The 25803-nt window shown below is 39.8% G+C and overlaps 1 protein-coding gene across 11 annotated transcripts in view; it reads right to left on the reverse strand.

Moving 5' to 3' along the window:
- TSPOAP1 (TSPO associated protein 1) overlaps positions 1-25803 on the reverse strand; it is a 341002-nt gene that overhangs the window by 87661 nt on the left and 227538 nt on the right. For 9 of the 11 annotated variants that reach the window (XM_075196596.1, XM_075196599.1, XM_075196594.1 and 6 more), the window contains 4 exons: positions 24279-24875; positions 3978-4247; positions 2387-2569; positions 637-1740 (listed from right to left, as the gene is read on the reverse strand). In XM_075196596.1, coding sequence (XP_075052697.1) covers positions 637-1740; positions 2387-2569; positions 3978-4247; positions 24279-24875 — 2154 coding nt within the window. The remainder of the gene's footprint in view (positions 1-636; positions 1741-2386; positions 2570-3977; positions 4248-24278; positions 24876-25803) is intronic. The other 2 variants (XM_075196597.1, XM_075196605.1) reach the window with 2 other exon arrangements.

Consider the following 25803-nt stretch of genomic DNA (forward strand, 5'->3'; position numbering starts at 1 on the left):
TGATGGCAACAGGCCCCTCCCACTGCAGCAGGATGGGCATATACTAAATAACGAAAGGGAATGGTGGCAAAGTAAGCCCAGCCGGTTCCCAGCAACAACTGACAGGGTGGCATAGGCGGTCCATCCTATCACAGATTTCCAGGTATTAGGACTTTTATCTGGAAATGGTCCAAAAAACATTAAGAAAAATAACTAATTGTTCCTGATCAGTGCTATTATCACCAAGTGCCTTCCCTTACAGACACTGCGGAGCACTGCTAAACAATGTAATTAAGAAGATAATGGCAGAAGGTAATGCAGGTCATTCTGAATGTAATTAAACAATTTTTAAACATTGTGCTCCAAATAATGGAAAACCCTTATTCACACTTTAAATTGACATATGCTATGTAAATTATTTGGTGAGGAATACTGTATGCTTAAGGATCTTTAAAAAAAAAAAAATCACTGTAAAAAGCACTTAATGCAAAAGCAGTCAATGAGCAGCAGTGAAAGCTCCAGAATACCTATTTTTTTTCTAAGTGGTTGCTTTCTGAGACCATGTATAAAGCAAATGAAGAGATGACGCTAACAAAGCTACAGCCACTACTACACAGCATCTAAAAACCAGGAAAGGGAGGAAACAACCAAGCACACCTTTATAAAGGTTGGCAAATCGAGTATCACCTTTCCAGCACATTCCAATCGAGCTGTCCTCAAAGCTTTGTTACTTGCCGCTCTGCTACCTTGATCAACTCTATTGCTGCCCTGCTGGGCTCCATTAGTTTTTACAATGTGGAGTAGAGGTGGAGTCCCTTTAATATATTCTATATTCTGTTTCTCAACTGGTCTCTTAACCTCCTTTTTTCTTCTTGTATACTGGATAGGCTCAGAGTGGCTGGAGCTTTCACTCCACCCTTCCCTGTCTGTCTGTGAGCTGTCTTCCCAAAGATCAACTTTAGTCTGATTGGCATAGTGAGCTGGGGATGATCGTTCCTCCTCATCTTCTGTATCATATTCTACATCAATTTCTAAATGGCTGGTGCTGAAAGAACTAGGAACTTTTGTTTTAACATTGGTGGAACCAGGCACCTGATGCCTTTGAACATTTCTAGACAGTTTGGTTTTCAAACTTTTGTGGCTTATTGGGGACATTACATGAGTTGTACAATTGGCTACCATCTCTTTCTGATTGTGACATCTGGAATTGTAAACTCCAGCTTGGTTACAATTTGTGGACAAGCGGCTACAGTGCTCACGTCCATCATTCTGCTTTTTCTGGTTTGGTTCTGTGAAACAGTGGGTTCTCTTATTTACATGGCTGTTCCTTTTTGTATTCCATGTAAGGCTTTCGGAAACAGGCAACTTTAAAAAGTCAGGTGGAGAACAAGGAACACAACTTTGTAATTTATTATGCCAGTCCTGATCATGAAAGACACAGTCTTCTCCAACACATGCAGCACTCCTGCTGTTTGCATTGATTTCTTTGTCACAAGTCTGTGTGGGTAAGTTTACACAAGTTTCAACTACTGGCTTCTGTGGATAGGTTTCATGAGCTTTCATGTACTGGTACTTCTGATTCTCCACATTACAGTCTGCGGTCTTAGAAATAATGGGAGGGAAACGATTCTCCTCTACTTCATCTTCTTCTTCAGTTACCTCTGGTATACTAAATAGTTTCTTACTGCAATGTTTATGTAGAGGCAGATCCAAAATCCTCTCAAGAATTTCCTCATCGCTGTCTGTCTCACAACAGTCCAACTACATGTATTTTCAAAGGAATCAAAAAGCACAGGAAGCAGTGTGAAAAAAGTATTGAGTACATAATAAAGTAGGGAGGTGAAAGTATTAGCTAGTTTAAGTCTAACTGTAGGAAATGTTACCGCTTAATTAATATGTAACAATAAAAAATAATAAAGTATTTTCTATGATAAACTCCACACTGATTACAGTAAAGTAAGATTTCACTAAATATTCCATTTGTGTTCATTTCAAATATAGTCCAAATATTGCTCTCTAACAAAATAGTTTCACTTCTCATGAGGAAATCCCCACATAGCACAATTGTAAGTAATTTGTAATTAAATCAATACATTTCTGGTGATAAAGACTATATTTAAATGTATCCCACTCTAAATACCTACATGGCTGTTGTGTTACAGTAAAGCTAATTCTCTCTTACTTAAGACTTACAATTAGGAGAACTGATATAGAAAAAACAGAACTATATACATAACATTAAAATTAACCAAACTAAGAGGACTAGGTGATATTACTAAAACTACAATCCATATACCAATATGATCTGTGGGTTTCATATTTTCAATTGCTTATTAAATTCTCATTTGAACAAGCATTCTTCTTCCTATATTTCCAGATGTATAATGAACAAACTTGCAATATGTACCTTCCCTGTGCTGTCTGCTCCTGTCCTCGATGATGAATGTCCCCAATTTTTGACACTGGAATTAGCATTGGGATCGTCTTCCTCATCCTCTTCTTCCTCCTGGATGTCAGAGAGGTTAGAACTGCGACTATGATCAATATGTGCGACACTTGAATGTGTTTCTGAGAGCAATTCATCAACATCCTGATTCAAATAAAGCAAAAAACTATTATTCTGATAACTATTGAAATTTACTAGACATAACTACTTGATGTACTGAATAATAAACATACCATTTCAAATTATTTACAGCAATGATATTCTAAAATCAGCATTGACAACTTACATGAGCATGAAAGATATATGGGGAGGGGACAGGTATTCGTAACCAAATAAAGAAAATGTAACCTTTCTTAAAAATGTACCGAAATCAAATAGACATAAAATTAATAGACTGGAGGTCCTGGATTTCACCATACCCCTCTCCCTTCCAATAAATCTTTGAATATATGATATTTTTGTGGTATGGACAATCCACCAGTAAAACAGTATTCCCTCATGTTAGCTGAGCAATGCTGTTCTACTAGGATACAACAGTTTTTAGTTCCACAATTTTGGTGGACCAATAACTAGCAATACTGCCTCCCAGCCAGAGCCCGATTTAGACCATATGGGGCCCTAGGCAAGATACTGGTTTGGGGCCCCCTCCCTGAAAAAATCCATAGCGCTATAGTTTTTTAGCATAACATATACCCCTGGTCAGGGGCTGGCTGGAAGACTTTAGCCCAGGGGGGCAAGCACATAGCATTGGCCCATAAGTAGCGGCCCATTTTTAAAGGGTGGTCTCACCTCCAGCCCTGGGAGGGCCCTCTGGGGACCGTTGGGCCCTAGGCAATTGCCTAGGTTGCCGAATGGTAAATGCGGCCCAGCTCCCAGCGCTGGGGCCATGGGTTCGATTGTTTGAAAATGTACATGCAAGCTTCCCTAGTGTAGGGACTGATGTAATTAAATGTTCTCAGTAAAAAACTGTGTAATATGTTAACAATATATAAGCCGTGTACTCCCCAGAGCCTATTTCCCGGGAGCTCCATCTGGCTGTTTTTACTTGCCACCCGGCACTTGGACTTGGAGTCCGAAAGAGTTCTTTTATAATAGGGTAAACCATTGTTTAGCCTATTATAATCAGCACTGTTGGAGCACTGCAGCCAGCAGAGTATGTAGACCACTGATCACCTGTCTGGCCAGTTCAAGCAGACAGAGATTCAGCTGCCAGGCATGAAAAAATAAATTACTAAAAAAAAAAAAAAAGTGTGCCCAGTCCAGCAAGCAAGTGGGTAATAACCTCCGGAGTTTTTATAAACAATAAAACTGTTGGCATTAACCTCCAACATTTTTTTCTTTATTATTATTGCAGATATTATTCTCGGCTACTTTTTAATGCCACCCGACTGGCAAAATTTTCTGAGAACACTGTATAACTTAATATTATTTGCTGTACACATAATCAATATCTGGCTATAACTGATCCAAAACAGGTAAAATGTAAGAATAATACAACTTGATATAATTTGACCCCAGTAATTGATTATTTTAGTATTTCTTTATTACCAACCTCTGCTTCATAATTAAGATTTGTCCCACTCGACTGCTTCTCCTCTTCTCGGTGTACTTCAAGAAAGTCTTCAATGGAAACTCCCCGACAGCTCACGTTGCAGCTGGTAATTTCAACTTCCTCTGATAACCCTGTCTCTGGGCTTGAGCAGTCTTCTTTGGCAATTGTGTTTAATTCTATAGCATTTTCCTTGCTCCAAGTTATACCCAACGACAGGCCACTGGCAAGTGCTTGGTCCCCGATTCTGTCTTCGTTGGTGCTTGCATGTTTCTTCAAGGATGAAAGATATTAAGCATTTGAGGTTATAATCAAACACAATTATTATTAAATTAACTAAGAATACAATTTTCATCAAAACTTTATTTATTCATTTCTGTTCATTACAGAGAGGCATTTGATACATTCACCTTAAAATAACATATAGTGCCTATTCTTTCTTGACCTGAAAACTGCATAAACTTACTAACACAGCATCTAAATCCCTTTAAAGTGTCTTATATTTTACCACAATGCATCCTACATGTACAATGTAGTTAGATAAAACAGTCAGTGAGAGATATAAAAAGCCTGATGAACACAGTCTTTCATGATGGAAAAAATAAAGTACAGGTATTTTGTTCCTTGCCAAGAAATAGTGTAGCTGTAGTTAGCATTGGTGGTTGAGACGCTGTTTTCATGATTTTCAAATAAATTGCATATCCATGGGAATTTTCCATCTGCACCATTTTTGTGCATGTCCCACTTGCCTAATTGTCACTTATCTACATTGGGTGGGGTTTTGCTTTCAAACATAAATTTGTACTTATTCTGATCTTATGACAGCACAGAACTATATATATTTATTTATAAATGGCCTGCTCTTCTAGTAGGGGTGGGGTGCTACATTACATGTAACATCAAATACACTGTCACTTATACTTTACTTTTTTTTATTTATCATCATTGTTTGTGCAGCTGCATACAAAATGTGGGGGCAACAAAGTTACACAGGGGTAGGGAAAGTCAAGGAGGAGTTAGAGAAGACAATATACATAGGGTTACAGTAATTCACAATGGTGTTCTAACAGTCATCTGATATAAAATACATATTCACATAATATATTTGAGTCTGGATTTCATGATATAAGATAGGTAACCGTTATCACTTTCTTTGGGCATTCCATAAGTATCCAATTAGGTGAGAGCGTGAAGAGTGATACATATAATCAGCATATTACTTGTGGCTGTCTAAGTTCAAACAAAGTGGGAAAATGCTGTAAATGTAATGAAAGCCTTCCATTTTGACAATTTCATATCAAAATTTTGTTTTCTAGTGTGGATTTTGTGAATAATTCCATAAACATGCTCTTCTATACTATTTGAAGCCATTCCATTCCTTTCTAGGCAGATTAGTGTTGGTACACCAGAGGGTCTTAATTAAAGCTTTGGCTGCATTTAAAAGGTGCAGCAAGACCATTCTCTTGCAGGTGGTTATGGAATCAGAATTGAGATGGAGCAGCATCTCTGTTTCTGTAAACACTGTAAAAATCTCTGAGAGACCCTCACATGAAAGGGTAGGATGCAAGGACAAGTCTAAAATATATGAAACACTCCTTTGGCAGACACTCCAGCATGCATTGCTAAAAGTAGGGACTGCTGTATGAATTATATCCAGATTCCTATTCCATCTGGTCATAACTTTGTAATTCGTTTCTTGTATGTTGATTTAGGATTGCTCCATTGTGGATACAGTCATCAGGTCCTACCAGATTTAGGGGGGGTCTAGAGGGGAAATTCCCCCGGGCCTCCGACTGGCAGAGGGGCCTCAAAATGTTATTTATTATTAACTATTTATTATATATACATTTATCTGTTTGCTAATTTGGCAATTTCCAATTAATAAAAGTAAACCTAGCACCTAAACAAGTTTAAATTGACATGTGGTTATTGCTCTCTTTGCATCTGACCACACAGACACATTAGAACGTCACTTGTCCTTGAAATTTGCCGGGCTGAGTGATTTGCAACTTTGCAAGCGAATAGTTTGTTTATAAATAGGAGACTGGACTGTTTGATGTTCAATGCTTACTAGAGGAATTGCAGAATTGGCATGTTAGGCAAGTTAATTTCATACATTTTTTATAATTAAACTGCTCATGCTTGTATAGAATAAATAGGTTTTGTTTTTATCAACACATGATCATCACCATTTATTTATATAGCGCCACCAATTCCACAGCGCTGTACAGAAAACTCACTCACATCAGTCCCTGCCCCATTGGAGCTTACAGTGTAAATTCCCTAACACACGCAGACAAACACACAGACTAGGGTCAATTTTGTTGGCAGCCAATTAACCTACTAGTATGTTTTTGGAGTGTGGGAGGAAACCGTAGCACCAGGAGGAAACCCACACAAACACGGGAAGAACATACAAACTCCTCGCAGAAAAGACCATGGCAGGGGAATTGAACTCTTGACCTCAGTGCTGTAAGGCAGAAGTGCTAACCACTAAGCCACCATGCTGCCCACATTTTTTAAAACATACATTTTAAAATATAACTTTTTTTAGGTAAACAACTGAACGCTTTTAAAGGTAAATAGCATAAACTAAGTTACAGGACCGTAACTAGGGCGGTGACTATTTGCCAATGTTTTTATAAGTGTGTGCCCGGCTCATTCTCTGCAGTCTCCATCCAGCTCCTGCAGGGCTGTCAGAACTTCAGAAGAGGAGAGGGAGGGAGTGTGATGTTTGAGCATGGGGTTGGGGCTACACGGGCTGAGCAACAGCTGTCAGACACACAGGGCGGAAGAGCAGGAGCTGCAGCCAGAAAGACTCAATGTTTTCTAAATAGCGTGCATGCATGCGTGTGTGATTGCTGGGCTAAAACTAGGATGCGTGTGTGATTGCTGGGCTAAAACTAGGGTAAGTGTGTGATTGCTGGGGAACAATTAGGGTAAATGTGTGTGTGTGGGGGGGGGGGCAATTGAAGTTCTGGGATAAATTAAAGCAGTTAGAGAAATTATTTTGGGTGCTGGAAAAATTCAAGGACATTAAGGGAGAAGTTTGAGGTATGAAGGGAACAGTATGAGCAATGAGGCGAGCAGTGTGAGATGTGATGGGGCAGTGTGAGCTGTGGGGTGAGCAGTAAGGTGTGATGTAGAGGTGTGAGTTGTGAGTGGAGGGAGTGAGCTGTGGGCGAGCAATGAGGTGTGATGGGGAAATGTGAGCTGTGGGGTGAGCATATGTGAATTAAAAAATAATAATAATTTTTATGCAATTGATGTTTTAGAATATTATGAGAAACCATATGATGTCATTGAGGAAATTAGAAAGAGGGGCATCTAAAAGGCGACTGCAACAATCAATGGAAGTGAATCTAAAAAGTTAAGGCCAATAACTTTCTAAATCACAAGAAAACGCTCCTCACCCAAGTGTCAAAGTCGAATAATTGGATGAAAGAAAGTATATTGATTACCATGTGATTGCGATCAGTACGCCACGTGTCATGACGCAATTGCACGATAACTAACGCACGCATACACTTACACATTCACTTGTACATAGTTCATTTTTATAATAGTTCCAACCCATAGTCGTTTATGAACAGATGTTATTGAGTTTATAGTTAGATATTTTAATGTTATATGCACTTTAGTGAGATCTAAGGTTCAGTTTACATAAAACATATCATGTTTGGTGTCATTCTAATCCCCTATTTATCCTTAGTGATTCGGTTTCATCAGCTATAAGATCGCACCTTGTTTATGCTAGTTATAAAATATTGGGAATTAATGATCAGGATGGTATTGTGTGTATAATGTAAATAGACCAGTTTGAATTAGCTTTCAGCAGGAAGATTAGTATGCGTCTGATCGGAGAGCTGACCCCCACCCTTGGAGGATGTCGTTTGAACTAACCTATGAACTACACTATACTAGACTGTCCTGGAGCCTGAACCGAAGGAAACATGCCAAGTCATCTGTATTGTATCTACTGTAACACCAACTGTATATATATTGCTCTCTGGAACCAGCATACAATCTCTTTGACCAAAGACTTCAGGATTGAATGACTAAGCTGGATAAAGTGGAGTGCGGCATATGTATCGGCTGTACTCATTTATTTCCTTGTCATTCTTTTGCTAATAAATCACTTTGTGAGTTGGAACCACACAAATCGCATAGACAATGATTATTGGTAAACGATAAAATAACTTTAATACAAGTAATCCAAAAACAAATGCTTCAGGATCAGGGACTTCAGGTTCAAACCCAGTTGTAAGTGAAGTCAGTCCAACCACCGCAACTGCAAAAAATGACAATTCTGTTCCAAATTCAATGCCCGAGGCTGAGGTTCAACATGCGAATGAAGACATTTGTTGAGAAGGAAATGTGCCAACAGTGATACTGCTGAGTGCGCCGACACCGAGACAAGCAGCAGAAGATCCAGTTTACAATTCAGAAACTCTACAGCAAGAACGCCAAGAACCAGAAGAGCATTAATTTCTGCTGAAAATTTTACCATGATCGACATTGGTATTAACAAAAGCAATGCTGTCCAAATAAAGTCATTTCTTAAAATTCCTAGTTTTAAAATACCAAATAACATTCCACGAGATGCTAGTAAGCATGCTTTCCCTTATCTTCTACTTAAGAAAAATCTTAAAAATGGTGGGACCTACTGTAGAAAGAAAAATATCTCCACTGTGCACCTTGCTATATCAGTAATAAAAGTGCAGCAATCGTTTTGGTTTTATCTGCTCAATCCGGAAGGACCTTCAGTAGACGTTGGAAGAAATTGTACGACGATATCATCACACGAGAGTTCAACGCTGCACAAACAAAATTATGTGGCATGGAAGTCAGCCTTCAGAGCAATATTAGCTGAAACTTCAATTGGCAATTTACTCTTCACCGAAGTCACTATGGAAGATAAATATTGGAAACAAATTCTTGAGCACATCCTGCATGTTGTTCTAAATATTTCTGAGCGGGGATTAGCTTTCTTTGGTTCCAGTTGTCACAATGGTGACCGTTATAACAGAAACTATCTAAGTATGTGAGTATAATTGAGCTTATCAGTATTTATGACCTGATTTTTTCGAGGCATGTTAAACTTGTACGTGAATTGTGAATTCTGCTACCATTTGGCAGTATATTCTTATTTAGCACACTTATCCTGCCCTTCAAAAGGTGAAATGCAGAAGGTCCCATTTTCCCAGGTCTGTCTTGACAACTTTCAGTAATGGTTTAAAATTGTAAGTATATAGCATGTTGGGAATATTAGGGATTTATTTCCTAAATAAATGCTAGTAGTTTGCCACTTAAAGGGGAAAGAGTGCACTAATGCGTTTACCGAGGTTGTGGCAAGTTGATAAGTAAAGCATCAGACTTGGCAAAATTAATCTTACAATTTGATAAGATTACTAAATGCTTTAAAGAGAGGCATTAGGTTTAGTAATTATGTGAGTGGTTAGTGATGTAATCAACTGTTCATCAGTGAAAATTACTATTTTGCATTCTCTACACCCAATAACCAAACCAGAAACATCTGGACAACTTCTGATTAACATAGCATGGTGTTCAATGAATAGAATCAGCAGGATGGACCAGCAACCATTTGTGTAAAGTAAATGGAATAGACTGAAATCTGTTCTGCTCGAACTCTTGCTTTGGGGGAGCAATATAAAGCAATTATCCTTGCTCTCATGAGTTCTCCAAGCCGAATTCCCTTTAACATATATATTCTCTGTAGGCCTAGCCTACACTGTTAAATACTCTTTCAGCATTTGTTGACAGGAGCATCATGTGAATTGTATTGCGATGGGCATATTTTTTTTAAATCAGATACTTTTTATTGAGTTTTTAGTCACACAACAAAAAAGTGACCATACAAAAAACATTTAAACATACACCACAGTTAAGTTAGAAGTGCTTCTCAAATACATCACCTATTTCCATACAGTTATACTTGAAACAAATTAAATACAATAGTTGCATCGTTCAATATTTGAGCATTAATCTCATTCCAGTCATTAGGAACAGGACATTAGTGAAGCACAATTTATAGCCTATACCATTTGAGACATTATCTCTACCTAAATAGACAATTCACGGAGTGATCCGACAATCAGACATTGTATATTGACAACATATTAATGCATAGATTACACTCCAACGCCCCCATATTGTACATTTCTATAGTCCACATATTTTCCGCATTTTTGTAGTTTTTATTATGTATTTATTTTATTTGCTTAATTTATTTAGCACAGAACGAGCCTCCCCTCCCAGACACCCAGCCCCTCCCATCGCATTTTGCACTTCAATCCAGAGACTCCAGATTGATGGAACCGACTCGGTATTTAGATGTATACCACATAGACCAAATTTTGGGATATTTTGCTTTAGCATTTCTACTAGTATACACATATTTTTCATGCTGCTTTGTATTATTAACCAGGACTTTCCACTTATGAAAATCAGGTGGGTCAGGCGCCAACCATATCCGGGAGGTCACCACTTTAGCGAGTATCATTAAATTAAAGATATATACAGCTGGATATTTATCAATTAGATCATCTAGCAATATCCCATAAAGACAGATTTTGTGATTCATATGGGGAGCCATTGGAATCGTATCAGTCACACATTTCCAGACCTTCACCCAAAAAGAACCTACTACTGGGCAATCCCATAGCATATGCAAGAAATCTGCAGGGGAAAAACTACATTTTGGACAGGTTGCATCACTTCTCCGACCCATACGGTGCAAACCAACTGGAGTCAGATAAACTCTGTGAAATATATATAGATGTATTTGTTGATACCGGAGGCAGGCTGTAGCACTACGAATAGATTTAAGCATGTGAATCCATTCCTCCTCCGTTAGCTGACCCAGATTCACCTGCCAATTCACTTTCAATGATTCTAAATCCCTAGGGGCCAAAGAACCATTAATGATTGAATAGAGCTGGGAAATAGTTTTATTCTTACCCACATTTATTATTATTATTAATTTTTATTAATAGGGCGCCACTAGGTGTCCATAGCGCCGTACAGGGACAAACAAAGTTGCAATACAAGGGGAGACAGTACAGTACAGTAAACAATAAGCACAGTAACTCGGTGAGCTCAAAGCACAGCTAGAAGGGCGAGGGGAAGGTCCTGCATACAGCTGAGCCCGAGAGGGAGGGCCCGGATGACAGGGAAACCCCCAGAGGGGAGAGGAAGGAGTGAGAGGGGACGGGGGGGAAGAGGGTCCTTGAGGAAAAGGGCTAGGTAGCTGGAGAGCCGAGTAAGAGTGGTGAGGACAGGAGGAGAGATGACCCTGCTCAGAGGAGCGTACAATCTAAGGGGTGGGGTAGACAGAGAGACACGGGGGAGAGAGGGAGAGATAAGGAAAAGGGAATGAAGGGGAAGAGGTAGAAGGTAAGTTAGGAAATTAAGTGGGAGACTGGAAGGCTTTAAGAAAAAGGTGGGTTTTTAGAGCCCGTTTGAAACTGGACAGATCAGGGGAAGTTCTGATAGAGGGAGGGAGCCTGTTCCAGTGGAGGGGGGCAGCGCGGGCAAAGTCTTGGATATGCGCATGGGAGGAGGTAATCAGGGGGGAAGAGAGGCGACGGTCATTGGCAGATCGGAGAGGGCGGGATGGAGCATGAATAGAGAGGAGGGTGGAGATGTAGTGTGCAGTGGAGTTGGTGAGGGCTTTTTATGTAAGAGTGAGGAGCTTGAAGAGGATTCGGAATTTAATAAAAGAGTTTTAAGGGAAGATGTCAATTAAGGGAGTAGAGATAGGAAATTGAGCATTCAAGGAATGCTGAAGTTGTAGATAACTGTAAAACACAGAATTAGGTATCCTCCTTTCTTGTGATAGTTGTGCAAATGATTTCAATATACCAGACTGATACAACTGTCCAATATTTACTATACCATATTTTTGCCAAATATTATACTCTCTCAGTTTATTAAGCTCCGGGAAGGAGAGATTATGCCACAAAGGAGTAAAAGGATCGTAACCTTCATTTCCCACTATATTTTGAGAAATACGCCAGACTTCAACAGCCTGTCTAACTATTGGGGCCACCCTATTCAAATATTTTCCCCTTAGCAATATTCCCATAGGCAGCAATAGTGCACCGCCTGAAGCATATGCCTCAGCCTGCTCAGCCAGAAAGCCCAACAGATCAATCTGATTTCCCCCCAAATTAATCAAATGGGCAAGTTGTGCTGCATAATAATATATTCTTAAATTCGAAAGCGCTAATCCACCATCAGCCTTAGCTCTGCACAAAATAGACATTCGGATATGTGCTATTCCTTCGCCCCAGACAAACAAGGAAATAAATCTATTTTATTAAACAATGCTTGGGGGAGGTATATCAGAGAGTGCTGAAGAATATATAGGAATTGAGGCTGTATTACCATCTTGAAAAGGTTAATCCTTCCCGTTACCGTAAGGGGAAGTTTTTTCCAAATATGTGATTTTACTTTAAAATATTCTATAACTGGATCTATATTAAGAGATACAAATTCACTCGCCAAATTAGATATCCAGACACCAATATACTTAAACCTTTTGGTCCATTTAAGAGAGTGTCTAGACCTATCCTCGGGGGGGAATTACACCATGGAGGGGAAATATATAAGATTTATCCCAGTTGATCAATAGGCCTGAAAATTCTCCAAATTTATTAACCACCTCCAATAGACAGTTCAACGAGGAGTCAGAGTCTAACAGAAACATGTCGTCAGCATAAAGAGCTATATTATCACATACCTCTCCAATCGGGAGCCCAACAATTAACGGATGGTCCCTAACCAAGCAGGCAAGGGGTTCTATGGCCAGCGCATATAATACTGGAGACAGGGGACAGCCTTGCCTGGTTCCTCGCCCCAAACTAAAGGAGGGAGACGTGTAGCCATTTACAGAAACTCTTGCTGTTGGTTCCGAATACAATAGCCGTATCAATTTAATAAACTCCGCCCCCAACTTAAATCTATGAAGTGCCTCACAAAGATACCCCCACTCGACCGAGTCAAAGGCATTGGCAGCATCCAAGGACACCACCACTGCCCCCTTCTCGGCCACATGGGGAAACTGTATATGAGTATAGAGGGGTCTTAGATTTGAAACAGTGGATTTACCAGACATAAAGCCCGTTTGATAAGGGTGAATTATTTCGGAAATAACAAAATTAAGCCTAGAGGCAAGTATCTTAGCCAGTATCTTAACATCGGTACAGAGTAAAGAAATAGGTCTATATGACTCGGGATAAAGGTGATCCTTTCCAGGTTTCAGCAAGACCATTATTAGCGCCTCTGACATAGATGGAGACAATGAGCCCAATTTTAAAAGGCCATTATACAAATCTAGCAGCTGGGGAATAAAAAAGTCTTTAAACTTTTTATATAGCTCTATAGGGAGGCCATCAATTCCCTGTGCCTTACGACCAGGGAACGAGGATATAGCAGACTATTTCCTCCACCGTAATAGGCGCATTCAAAATAGATGCCGAGTCCTGAGAAAGACAGGGAAGTTTAACCAAGTAACCCGACAGCTGAATCTGGGAATATTTGGCTCTTGAGGTATAAGCTTCTTTATAGTATTGATAAAAAGTATCAACAATTTCGCCACCTCTAAAAAGTTTATCTTTTTGAGTATTATAAATTGCTGAGATTACTCTACGGGATTGTTGATCCCTTGCAAGGCAGGCCAAGTAGCTTCCACCCATATCCGCCTCTGAGTATTGCCTATGCTGGGAAAATAAGAGACGACGTTTAGATTTATCTAGGAGATAATCTCTCCATTCTATCTGGCCCCTTAACCAATGTAGATGATCATCAGGGGTATGCAAGCTTATATATAAACATTCCAAATCTCTACAACGCTGTTCCAAATCAGACTCTTTTTTCCTATTGGAGTTCTTAATTTCAGTAATACATTTAATTAGGGTTCCCCTCATGAAGGCCTTGAATGTGTCCCAAAGAATATTCATATGCGTTGACCCTTTATTATCAGTAAAAAACCCTTCCCAAGGAACTGTAAGGCTTACTCCCGTACCCATTGTATTCAGCCAGCAGGGGTTTAGCTTCCAAAATCTTACTCCTCTATCACTTGACAAGTCTATACCAACAAGAACCGGGAGTGGTCTGAGATACCTCTGGACAAGTATTCTTTCGAAGTTACATAAGGGGACAACGACAAGGAAGGTAAGAACAAATCTAACCTGGAAAAGGTGTTCTAGCTAGTTGAATGACATGAAAATTGCTGTTTATTAGGATTTCTGCATCTCCGTACATCTACCAGACCCATTTCTTCTAATACCCGAGAAAGGGGTGGGACCACCTTGTAATGATGCACCTGACTCCCGCCATCTATCTAAACCTGTGTGTAGGACATTATTAAAATCTCCCAGGCATACCACTGGGGTAGCCGGAGATAGTGCCATGAATGAGGAGGCTTTACACAAAACATCATTGTTATATGGCGGTGGAATATATATTGCCAAAATAATAAGTGGTGCGAAGTTAACAATTACCCTTAGGAACACATATCTACCATAGGGATCAATTTCCACATGCTCCAATGTAAAGGTCAAGGATTTCCTTACCAGTATAGATACTCCTCTAGAGTTAGCAGTGTGCGTTGAGTGATAAGCCCATCCCACCCACTGACGCTTTAAGGCTAAAACTTTGCTGCCATAGAGATGTGTCTCGGCCAAACAAATTATATCTATATTATATTTTCGCAGCTGATTTAACACCAGGGAGCGTTTGATCTTTTCATTCAATCCCCTGACATTCCATGTCAGTAGTCTGAGTCCTTCCCCTCCAGATCTACTTACAGCCATTTACAATCATAACCCTTTGGAAAACAACGGATATATATCAAACAGAAGGAGCACTTAGCCGGAAGGAAGATAATGGAGACCCGCTCTGTGCATACCAAGGCAAAAACTATTTCCTGAGTTATAGGCAAATGTAAAGACATTGTGGTATAAACAATACAAAAAATAAACATAATACAAAAATACATTTGTAACAATTTAACTCCCCAACCCCCACCCCGTATACCCCTTTTCCTGAAACTAAGGTACACTTTTACCCTAAACCAGCTCTATAAACTAGAACAAACTTGGAAGCTACACAAATTTAGCTATAAATAGCACAAAACCTCCTTTAGAAAAAGTAGTAGCTGGCCCTCCACTGCCAAACCTGTAAAGTAAAATCACGGACTTCAACATGTGTAATTAAGGCACGTTTCTTTCTCTCTCGCGCGGAAGACCGTCCAGCCATATCAATGCCTCCTTTGGTGAAGCGAAGAAATGAAATCTGCCCTGTGCCTCCACTCTAAGTCTTGCTGGGAGCATCATTGAGTCCAAGATCTCTCAGCTTCTGTTTAACTGCGGAAAACTGAGCTCTGAACTTCTGAATGTCCAGTGCAAAGTCCGGGAACACCTAAATATTGGTACCATTATATTTCAAAGAGCCTTTTTGACAAATCAGTCTAAGGACTGCATCTCTATCTCTGAAGTGAAGGAGCTTTGCAATGAATGTCCTGGATGGTGCCCCAGGTGGGGGAGCTTGAAATGGTATACAATGCGCACTCTGCACTGCAAACTGGGGTGAAAAGGTATCTTTACCAAACTGCTCAAGCAGCCACTTCTCTAGAAATTGCTCTGGAGCCGATCCTTCTGCCCGCTCCGGCAGGCCCACAAAACAGAGATTGCTTCTCCTCAAGCGGCATTCCATATCCACCAACTTGGTTTTCCATTGGGAGACCTGGGCCGCTAAGCTCTGTAACCCTCGTTTCACTTGAGCAGATGCATCCTCCAGAGTAGAAATACGATTTTCAGTTTCACCAACCCTTTCACGTATTTTTGGAAATTCGTGTCTCGGCAAAGAAATATCAGCTTGAACTTCGCCAATCTTATCTGTGACCCTTTTTTCCGAAGCTGTAATGGCAGATAACACTTGCTGGATAGAAGATGAGTCAACATGATCCTGCTGGGTGGTATCAGAAGGGGGTTGAGCACCAGTCGGGGGGATTTGCACTTCCCCTGACGAGGAGGAAGATGATTGACGGGCAAAGCGCTCAAACCTGGTAGCTGGTGTTTGCCCATGCTTTCCCATATTTTAGACTGGCAGTAGAGCATTTTACTAAAGAGTATCACCCTGCAGTATCAGGGTAGAATGTTCCAAAACTTATTAAAATATTATTCCACTAATATTCTGGAAAATGCCCCACCAGAATTCTATAGAGATGCTCTTTGCAAAAATATTGCAGGGTGGGCTGCTTATATTCTCGTGCTTTGTTATTACTTTACAGTGTCAATGATGCAGGATTTTGGCAAGCAGTTATATTTCTGCGAACTTTGCAAAACTGTAGAGCGAGTCAGATCGAACAAGCAGCCATTAGCATCCTCAGCATACACAGCAGGGTAATAAAATGGCGGTTACTCCACCACAGGAGCCCGCGTAACTTGGCGCCAACAGAGTCAGGCCTTCAGGATATATACAATTCCCAAATTCAGCTCAGGAAAGGAACTTAAAAGCAAATGATCTCCTTTTACCTCTGTATTAAGGACAGCGCTGGGACAAAATCGATCCCCTTCTCCAGGAGACTGCAGCACCCTCCTCACACGAGTATAGCTGCTTATTGTACTGTGCTGCAGAGAGTATTAACTCTGTCCCATTCAGCAAAGCTCCCCTCTCCGGCTGGACCAACTTTATGCGAGTACCCCGCTGACCCTCCGCTATTTCCGGCCTGAATTTCAAATTTAGGCCCCGGCTTTTGCTGAGGAGTAGGCCCCGATATACAGGCTGTCTGAAAAGTCTCTCTGCTGGTGTCTTTAAGTGTTGTGATTCTTCTCAAAGAAGGTCACCATCATCCAACAGCCTTCCACAGTTGGTATAAAGAATTTTGGCAGCAAGAACCAGCAATAAACAGGACAGCAATATCGGATCATGGAGGAGAGCAAGAACAGCACTTCCTACTCCATACTACTCCAAGCCCCGCCCCGCGATGGGCATATTTAATTACATCAATTGATTTAATTATACCGACCCTTGCTTCCTGTATGAGTACAAAGCCAACCTGGCCTAAATATATGAGACCAAGTAATGCCAGTTTCAGATGATTGATGATTGGCTACAATTATTTTTAGAACTTCCAAGTCTACATTCAAAGGTAAAATTGTCATATAACTGATGTACTTTGTGGGATCTTTTCCTAATGCAAAGTTGGTGACTTGTATATTATTTTGCAATCCATGTGCTCTAGATGGCTAACAAGATTTTTGGGAGTCTCTCCCCATTGTGCGCTTGAGCTTTTGGACTGCTTTTGCAGAGCCCAGGTACTGGAGATGAACAGTTAGAGAGCAGCCATGCTGCTTCCTTGCTGAGATCACATGCTTTTTTCTTAAAGAGCAGAGGTGAAAATCATTCCCTCTGAGATGCCGGACATATATCTCCAGGGATATATAACTCACTTGTAAAGCCCTGTGTCATTGTGGGAAGCAATCTACCCTGACAGTGAAAGAGCTAAATTCCAAAGGTGGGGGTCAAAGCAGTGTAAGAAGTTAAATTCATTGCCTGACCTGATAATGTTGTTAATTTCTCTGAGGAGACCTAAGTATCTAGGTTCAAGTGTGCCATCTTTCTTAAAGTGTACTCGTCTCACGCCAAGTCTTAATCTAGTAAGCTAGTGACTTTAGTTTTATTTCTGAAACTTATTTGTGCAACTTATTTTGTATGTCTTGTTATTAACTATTTTGTATTTAAGCCTTGGAAACATTTTTCAGATTAAATACATTTAATCTAGCAAATTCTCTGCGAGTCATATGTATTTATGAAGCCAAGTGTGGCTCATGCTACATGTGTATGTGATTTAAGTGTATAATAGTAATAAGTGGTTTTGGTGAATGCAAGGACTCCATAGTAAATCCTTTGTAGTGGCAGAAAAGATGTATTCATTGGTAAGTGACCAAGGTAACTCCAGTCAAGGATAACTTTCAGATTGCTGTATCCGAGACAGGCTGGGCGCTCGTGACAAACTGGTGGCAGCGATGGGATTGATAATAAAAAAAAAATTATCATAAGAACTTAAGTGAATTAGTGGTGTGTGATTTTAGAGAGTCAGCATCCTAATTGACCAGTTTAGTTTAAGGCTTACATAATTTTACAAGACATATAGTGCAAATAGTTTCTGTCCCCTCCTTCTTGTTTTATTTTTTATTTTTATTTGGTGGAAGTGAGAAGTCCAGGAAGCAGATGAAAATGGATGAGCTTTTGGCTTTGCATGTCGACAAAGGAATGGTCGACCGCGGCAGCAACAGAGAGCAACTGATTAAAGCACTTGCGGAGGCTAATCAGAAGCTAAGTGTCGGAGGAGTCAGTGGATAAAGCCTCTTTGCTTCAGGAATAGCAGTCAGCACTGGACACTACCACAAATACCTCTTTTGAATCAAGTGGGGAGTCTACCCTGGATAGTTACCTTCACACTTCTCTTAAACAGATGAAGGATGCAGACTTAGCAACATCACTGATCCAGCAACTCCAAGAGGCTGCCGAATGCCGCGCAGACAGGGAGGCTGCTGAGCACCGCACTGCTGCAGACAGGTAGGCTGCAAAGTGACAAACTGCTGCAATTTGGGAGGTAGCAGAGCGATAAGTTAAACGCAAACACCAGCTGGAGCTAGCCAGATTCAGCAGCCAGTCGGCAGACCGAGGCTCAGATAGAAAAAAAAACCCAGGCACAACCAATTCCTTTTGTTGGAAAAAAAACGGCGACCTTGATACATTCCCGTAGGGCAGTGTTTCTCAACTCCAGTCCTCAGGACCCCTAACAGTGCATGCTTTCCAGGTGACAAGGGAAATAATTACACCACCTGTGCATCTGATAGAATGTGTCAGTCAGTAATGAATACACCTGTGTTTAAGCAAGGCGATATGGAAAACATGCACTGTTAGGGGTCCTGAGGACTGGAGTTGAGAAACACTCCCGTAGGGAATTGAAAGGACTTGCTGATACTTTGTGCTGGACCCCAGTGACAGGGCCAGCTATTTAACCACTGGACTGAGAGGTAAAGCTTTGGAAGCGTGTGCAGACCTTCCCCAAGAACTGGACGGCGATTATGCCGCAATTAAAAAAGCTTTGTTACTTCGTTTCAACATAACTCCTGAGGTTTACCAGCGAAAGTTCCGAGACTCAAGGCACAGTACCACTGATACCTATACCGGACTGTTTAACAATTATCAGCCATGATGCATCAATGGATTGGGGATTGCAGGTACTGGACTATGATAAACTAAAGGATCTCCAGGAGCAGCTCCTCGCACTGTGCCCAGCTGGGGTAAAAGAATGGGTTGTGGATCAAGACCCTAAGACATCGCAACAGGCTGCCAATCTGACCCACAAGTACACCATTACTAGGGCTCTGTGACGAAGAAGAGTTGGGGAGCGCCAGAGCAAACTGCGTGGAAAGAGAGGCAAACTGGAAGATCACCTGAGTTCCCTGTCAACCAAACCAGCGGTTACTGTACCTTTTGGGGGGGGCAGGGGTAAACCTGTTTTGGCAACTGGCCACAGGTGTTTTACGTGTGAAGAATTGAGGCATATCAGTGTCAAATGTCCCAAGAAGAAGAAAACATCACCTTCTCCTGTGGGGGTCCTGACAGGAAAGCCAGTGCTGGCAGTCCTGTGTGTGGAAGGACCCCAAGAACACCCCAGAGACAATCTGAAAGCGGTTAAGGTAGGGCACCAAGTTGCACTTGGGTTGTTAGACTCTGAAGCAGAGCTGAATCTTATACACCCAGCCCTATTGGGTCCAGAGATTATTCCCGGGCAGTCTATTCCGTAGTACCCCCATAGCCAGAGAGTACCTAGATTGGGGATCTAGCAGAGGAATACGAGATGTTGGGGTACTAGACAATCTGCCTGCAATGGCACTGTTGGGGACTGATCTGGGAAGAATTCATGCTGTCTATATACATGAAAGTGATGTAATTTCTGATGCACTGGTGCAAACTAACCCTATTCTTTTTCAGATGGACCCTGCTGACCAACATAACATGAGTGCAAAAATATGTAATGAAATTTCATCTGCTGCTGAAAATACTCATGCAGATTTACAAGTTCCTGTGATGCAGGGAGAGGGGTTATGTGTCAATGTGATTAAAAGTAATACTCTTGCTGGAGAGACTAATGTTTTAAATCCACTGGGTTGTGAACTTAATCAGGGCAAAATGTGTGATTGTGCCTAAATGTGATACCATGTCTGCTAGTGTTTTAGGTAGTGAGGTCAATTTACATGTGCCCAGTTCTGAAGGTGACCCAAAGTGTGAAAATGTATCCAATGTCCTAGCAGTAGTGACCCGGAGAGCACCACAGAGGAGCTGTCCATTTACCCCTGCATGAGTGGAGGGAAGCTCACAAGGAACCCCCTCCACCCCCCTCTCTACCTGTAGAGGCTGCAGACTCAAACAGTGAAGGACAGGCAACCTCCTTTATGGAGCACATGACTAATAATTCTTATGGTCTAAAGTTTACCAGTACGACGCACGAAAAACATCAATTTCCTGGATATTGCCCTCTCTATTAAAGACAATGCTTTTACCTCTTAGGCCTTAAGACCTTTCAAAAGGAAGCAATAACTTCCTACATTACAGGAGTAGTCATCTAAAGGCCTAGTAGAATAACATTCCTAAAGGTCACTTACGAGTACATGCAGGATTAGCACTAAAATTGAGACCTTTAAGAAACAGGCCAAAGGCCAATTAGTATCGATCAGAGATTAAAGTTATCTATAAGGCATACTTATTTGAGCCTTTGAAGAGGTTTTAGAGATAGATCAGTATTTGCTACTACAAAGAAGTGTGAATAGCAAGAATCAGATGGTTCAGACTAAAGAAACACAGATATCCGTGAGTCAGTTTAATTCCTGGTTGGATGGAATAAAGAAAATGGTGTTAAATTATTTGCCCTTTTACAGCATGAGGAGAAATACATGATGAAAGATTTTATTAACGGTCTATCAACATTTATTATATATATCTTAGAGTGTATGTGCGGTTTGCAGTATGTGGGCCGCTCGACAGAACACTTAACATATGATTCTTAGAGCATAGGTGGAACATTCTAAAAAGTGGTAGTCAGTCTAGAAAAACATATATAATTAAAAAAATGGAGATGCTACAGAAAGTATTAGTTCCTGCGACAGAACAATTAAACCTTTTACTAAGGGAGAAGCACAGATTTGCGACACTATGTAAGAGAGAAGCTTTTAGGATCTTTTCACTCAGATCATTGTTTCCTAAAGGTTTAAATGAGTCCATTGAATTGAATGGCATATAAGAATTATTTTACCAAACCTCTTTAGATATGATTATGATCCTAACTGTGGTCATTTCTGTTAGGACTTTAAATAAAGAGTAAATTATGGGGTTAAAAAAAGATTTTTGTACTTACCGTAAACTCTGTTTCTCTTAACACAGTTGGGGGACATTGCTTACCATGGGTATAGAGGGCGCTGTGTAGAGCAAGACACTAAAATACTTGTGTAGTCTGCTCCTCTCCCCTCTATGCCCCCCTGGACTGAATCCTCCAACTGTGTTAAGAGAAACAGATTTTACAGTAAGTACAAAAATCTAATTTTCTCTTACACCAACATTTGGGGGACACTGCTCCCCATGGAGACGTTCCAAAGCTGCCCATATGGTGGGTAAACTCAGACTGAGCTGTGCATTAAACTTTACAGCCAAATCTGGCGTCTTTGGAAGCAAAGACGTGAAAAAGGCAGAATCTGGCAAATGTGTGGACAGAAGACCAAGTACACGGCTCCTACCAGATAGATATAGATATATATATATATATATATATATATATATATATATATATATATATATATATATATATATACACACACACACACACACACACACACACAGTATATATATATATCTATATATATTTGATGTTATTTTACGGATTTGTTGGAAAGGCTTGACTGATTATAAATCAGTATACGAGGATGATAATGAGAGGGATTGAAAATGTTCTATTTTTTAAATTGAAGCTTTATACATGTATATCTTTTTTATGTTTTAATTATTGCACGTTATGACATAAGTTTTTAAATGGTAAATATAACACTCTTTCACGAACAGCGCTGCTATTGTTTCTCTTTGTTTATAAGTTTATAAATGTTATAGTCTATGAGTGATTTATAAATGAAATAGTTTAAAATGGATCTTGCTAGATCCACCACCACCACCAACTAAATGTGATTAAACTTAAGTTTCTGTTGTAAATGCACTTGAATGAACCACCAGTGATTATTGCTTAAGAGATTAAATTGAACTAGATGACTTTTTGCAGAAATGGATGTTTATGATAGTATCACATCTCTGACGAAACCACATATTAAACAAGTGGAGAAACGCATAAGCTTGCTATCATTATTGGTCTGATAGTTACGGAGGTACTTTTCTGAAAGACTTTGCTCATGATAAGAAGAGAACTGCTGAACAGTAAAGATCAGGGTTTCCTAATGGAAGGTTATCACACACAAAAACTCAAAACATTTTACACCCAACGTTGGGCACAAGGACTAAGCTCTAACCTTAAAAATCATAAGCTGGCAAAAACCATTAATAATGCCGTTAAAAACCCCTAGGAAATGATCAAAGATGCTGCTTCAATGGGGAAGTTGTTTGTGTGTCAACTTCAATTAAAAGAGGAACAAAAAACAGAGATATCATAGAAGCACACTATGATATCTCTGGTTAATACACATAAATGCGAACTGAAAGATCACCTGGTGATCTGCAGGCAAAACCACAGATGTCTGTTGTATGAACATTACAGGTATGCAAGGTCTCGCTGAAAGCTGGGAACAGTGAGTAAATACTATATATATATATATATATATATATATATTTATATATATTATATATATTATTGTAAGGTTGACTGTTGCTATTGATGCGTAAAATTGTGTGTGTATTATTTGAGTTTTAACAGCTGTTTAATAAATTGTTTAATAAATATCATTTAATTTACCATTTGGTTGGTTGGTGTTGTCTCATATGGAGAGGATATGTGCCTTTTCTTTCTTTAAAAGGATTTTCTTTCCAAGTATTTGGATTATTACACACAAATACTAACAGGGCAGCTATTTCTCTTCCTATATAATGATTGATAATTGCTGTCGAGAATATTATAGGCTGTTCAATTTGGGAATATTAAGTGAATTTTATTAACTATCGGAGAGTTAAGAATTACATATAAAAGTGCTATTATTTGAATGTGAAGATTACAGCGCCTGAATAATATTTCTAGGTAAAGTGGAGAAGAGTCCCTTCTCCGTCCTCTTTATCATTTTTTAGAATGATAAAAAAAAATAATTAGGTAAGCACTTAAAGGTTAGAAAGCTGGACAATAATCCCACAGAGCAAGATAGATTGCCAGAGGAAAGATGCCACTCAACAGAAGTCCTGTAAAATTGTGTGACGTAGTAACAAGAGAGGATGTGAGTAACAGGATTTTGGAGAATCATAGTAAGCAAGCAATTGGGAGAGAACTTGGAAATAATGTTGCATATGTAGGCTTGGGGAGAATTGTTAATGGCTTTATTGGTTAAGGATAGTACTTTGAATTTCATTCTTATGTGCAAAGATTGACATTGTAGAACATCTTAAGCTATGTAGTTGGTGAAGTAAATAAACTTTACAGTAGCATTCATAATAGACTAATGTAGGAACAATCTGTGATTCAGATTCACAAAGGCCGAGAGGTCCGAGAATGTGCAGTACAGGAGGAGGGAGTGATTACCTGTCTAAAGATGCCAGAAAGGTCCAGGATTAAATACATGATGTTTGTACTTGGCAGTTAGTAAATCATGGCCTGTTTAGTCTGTAAGTGTGTGTCTTTCAAAGTAAAATGCATTTGTTTTTTTCAACTTAATTATTTTACAACAGTTTCATATGGAGCAATGGTGGGGAAACAAATATGCAATTAATAACTAAAAATAAATTATAATTAATCACCATGGGGACTAGACATGCTTGTTTCAAATAACAGTAGTGTGCTTTTTTTTGCATTTTGCTTTGAAATGACTGTATACATTACTACTATACAATGCATTACTTTGGCACATATTTCTGAATTTGAATTTTGTATTATTTGGAAGTGTTTTGCATGCTACTTCAGTTTACCAGTGACTTGTTACACCATGTGAGGTTTATTTAAAATGCCACAAATACCACTCTCCTATATTTTAAAGATTACGTTTAAACTTCAAAATACAATATACTTACTTGACTATTGTCTTGTTGCACTATCTCCTTTGTTTGCAACAAAATTTCAGATGATCTTTTCAAGCTGTCACAAACTGTCCTGGTTGTAAATGGGAGTTTGTCAGCTTCAGGTAGAGAGGTATGGACATTATCCTGTAATCCTTGGCATGACACCTGCATCTCCAAAGGCTCTGAACTGGAAGATCCTTGGCAGTAACTGGAAGAAGCACTGAGTGGTGAGATCAGTACACGTGGCAAGGTCCGGAGAGTCTCTATGGAGTCACCTGTGCTACAGTGCATGTGGATGGAAGTGGAGGCTGGTGTATTGTGAAGTGAGCAGGGAGAAGATGAAGTAAGAGGCATGGAAGGAAATGTCTCAGATTGAGAGCACAGATCCTGCCCTGATGCTAAAAGGATTGTGTTACAAAAGTTATGTGACAAGGAAGGACCGTCAGGTATTTTGAACAAGGCAGAAGGTATTTGAGCTGGCACTGAGTCCACAGATTCTCCACTGGGTGACATAGTTCTAACAGATATTTCCCGAGACACCTGCAGCAGTTGCAAGTGAGACATGCCAACCAATACACTGCCAGCTGTGGGAGAAGTAATTTCCAGTACCTGAAAGTAGAGGTAAAGATTAAGACAACAAAACAGACTTATAATTTCAAATGAAGACAAATGAACAGCAGCAGCCTTGAAGGCACAGCTGCCCTATTTTTTATAGTTAATTCATTAAATTTGTAATTTATATATTAAAGAAGTGCACCTTATTTTCATGAATACCTAGTAGGCTTTTTGGGATTTAGACCACTCCCTTCAGGTGCTGCATACTTTGAATATGAGGGCTGAGGTAAGGTTTTAATTGTGACATCCTGAGTACACTTGTTGCTATACGGACCAGTGACTCACTTACAAGAGATGCCTTTAAGTTGGCAGGTGAGTTTATCCCAATATAGCTATACTGCACACAAAATTCTCCTATTTATGTATATGCATAGTGATACATATATTGTTTGCATAAGAGTACTGGACTATACTTTGTTTTGTTCTCACATACACAGTGTTCTTAATTGTCTGAGCTGTATTTTTTCAAACTATTTTAGTTACTTGTACAGATTTCATTAATTTGAAGAAGTGCACCTTCTTCTTTTTCACTAATATACAGGGCGCTCCATAAGTGTGGAGACACTCTTTTAAAACAGCAATGAGTCACTGACACTGGATTAATATTTTCTTACTCATTTCTGTATTAAAAGTTCGTTTCCACATTTATGGACCACCCTGTATATTACTTAGTAATTATATGAAAAGGTCACGTGGCATGACTATTTAGCTCAGACATCGGTAATCTGATTAGACTCAATTAATCAAATATATATTTTCCCTTTCATTCCAATTAGGGGAACAATGGAACACTTGGTATAGAGTGTGGTGAGTGGAGATTGGACACAGGCAGCCATAGAAAACACCCCAAGTTCCAGTGGGCACGGAAAAAGACTGAGGATTTGGGTGCAGTCAATGTGGTATAGAGGGGTAGGAGCTTCAG

The sequence above is a fragment of the Mixophyes fleayi genome, chromosome 2, assembly GCF_038048845.1.
Source record: "Mixophyes fleayi isolate aMixFle1 chromosome 2, aMixFle1.hap1, whole genome shotgun sequence".
Lineage (NCBI taxonomy): Eukaryota > Metazoa > Chordata > Amphibia > Anura > Limnodynastidae > Mixophyes > Mixophyes fleayi.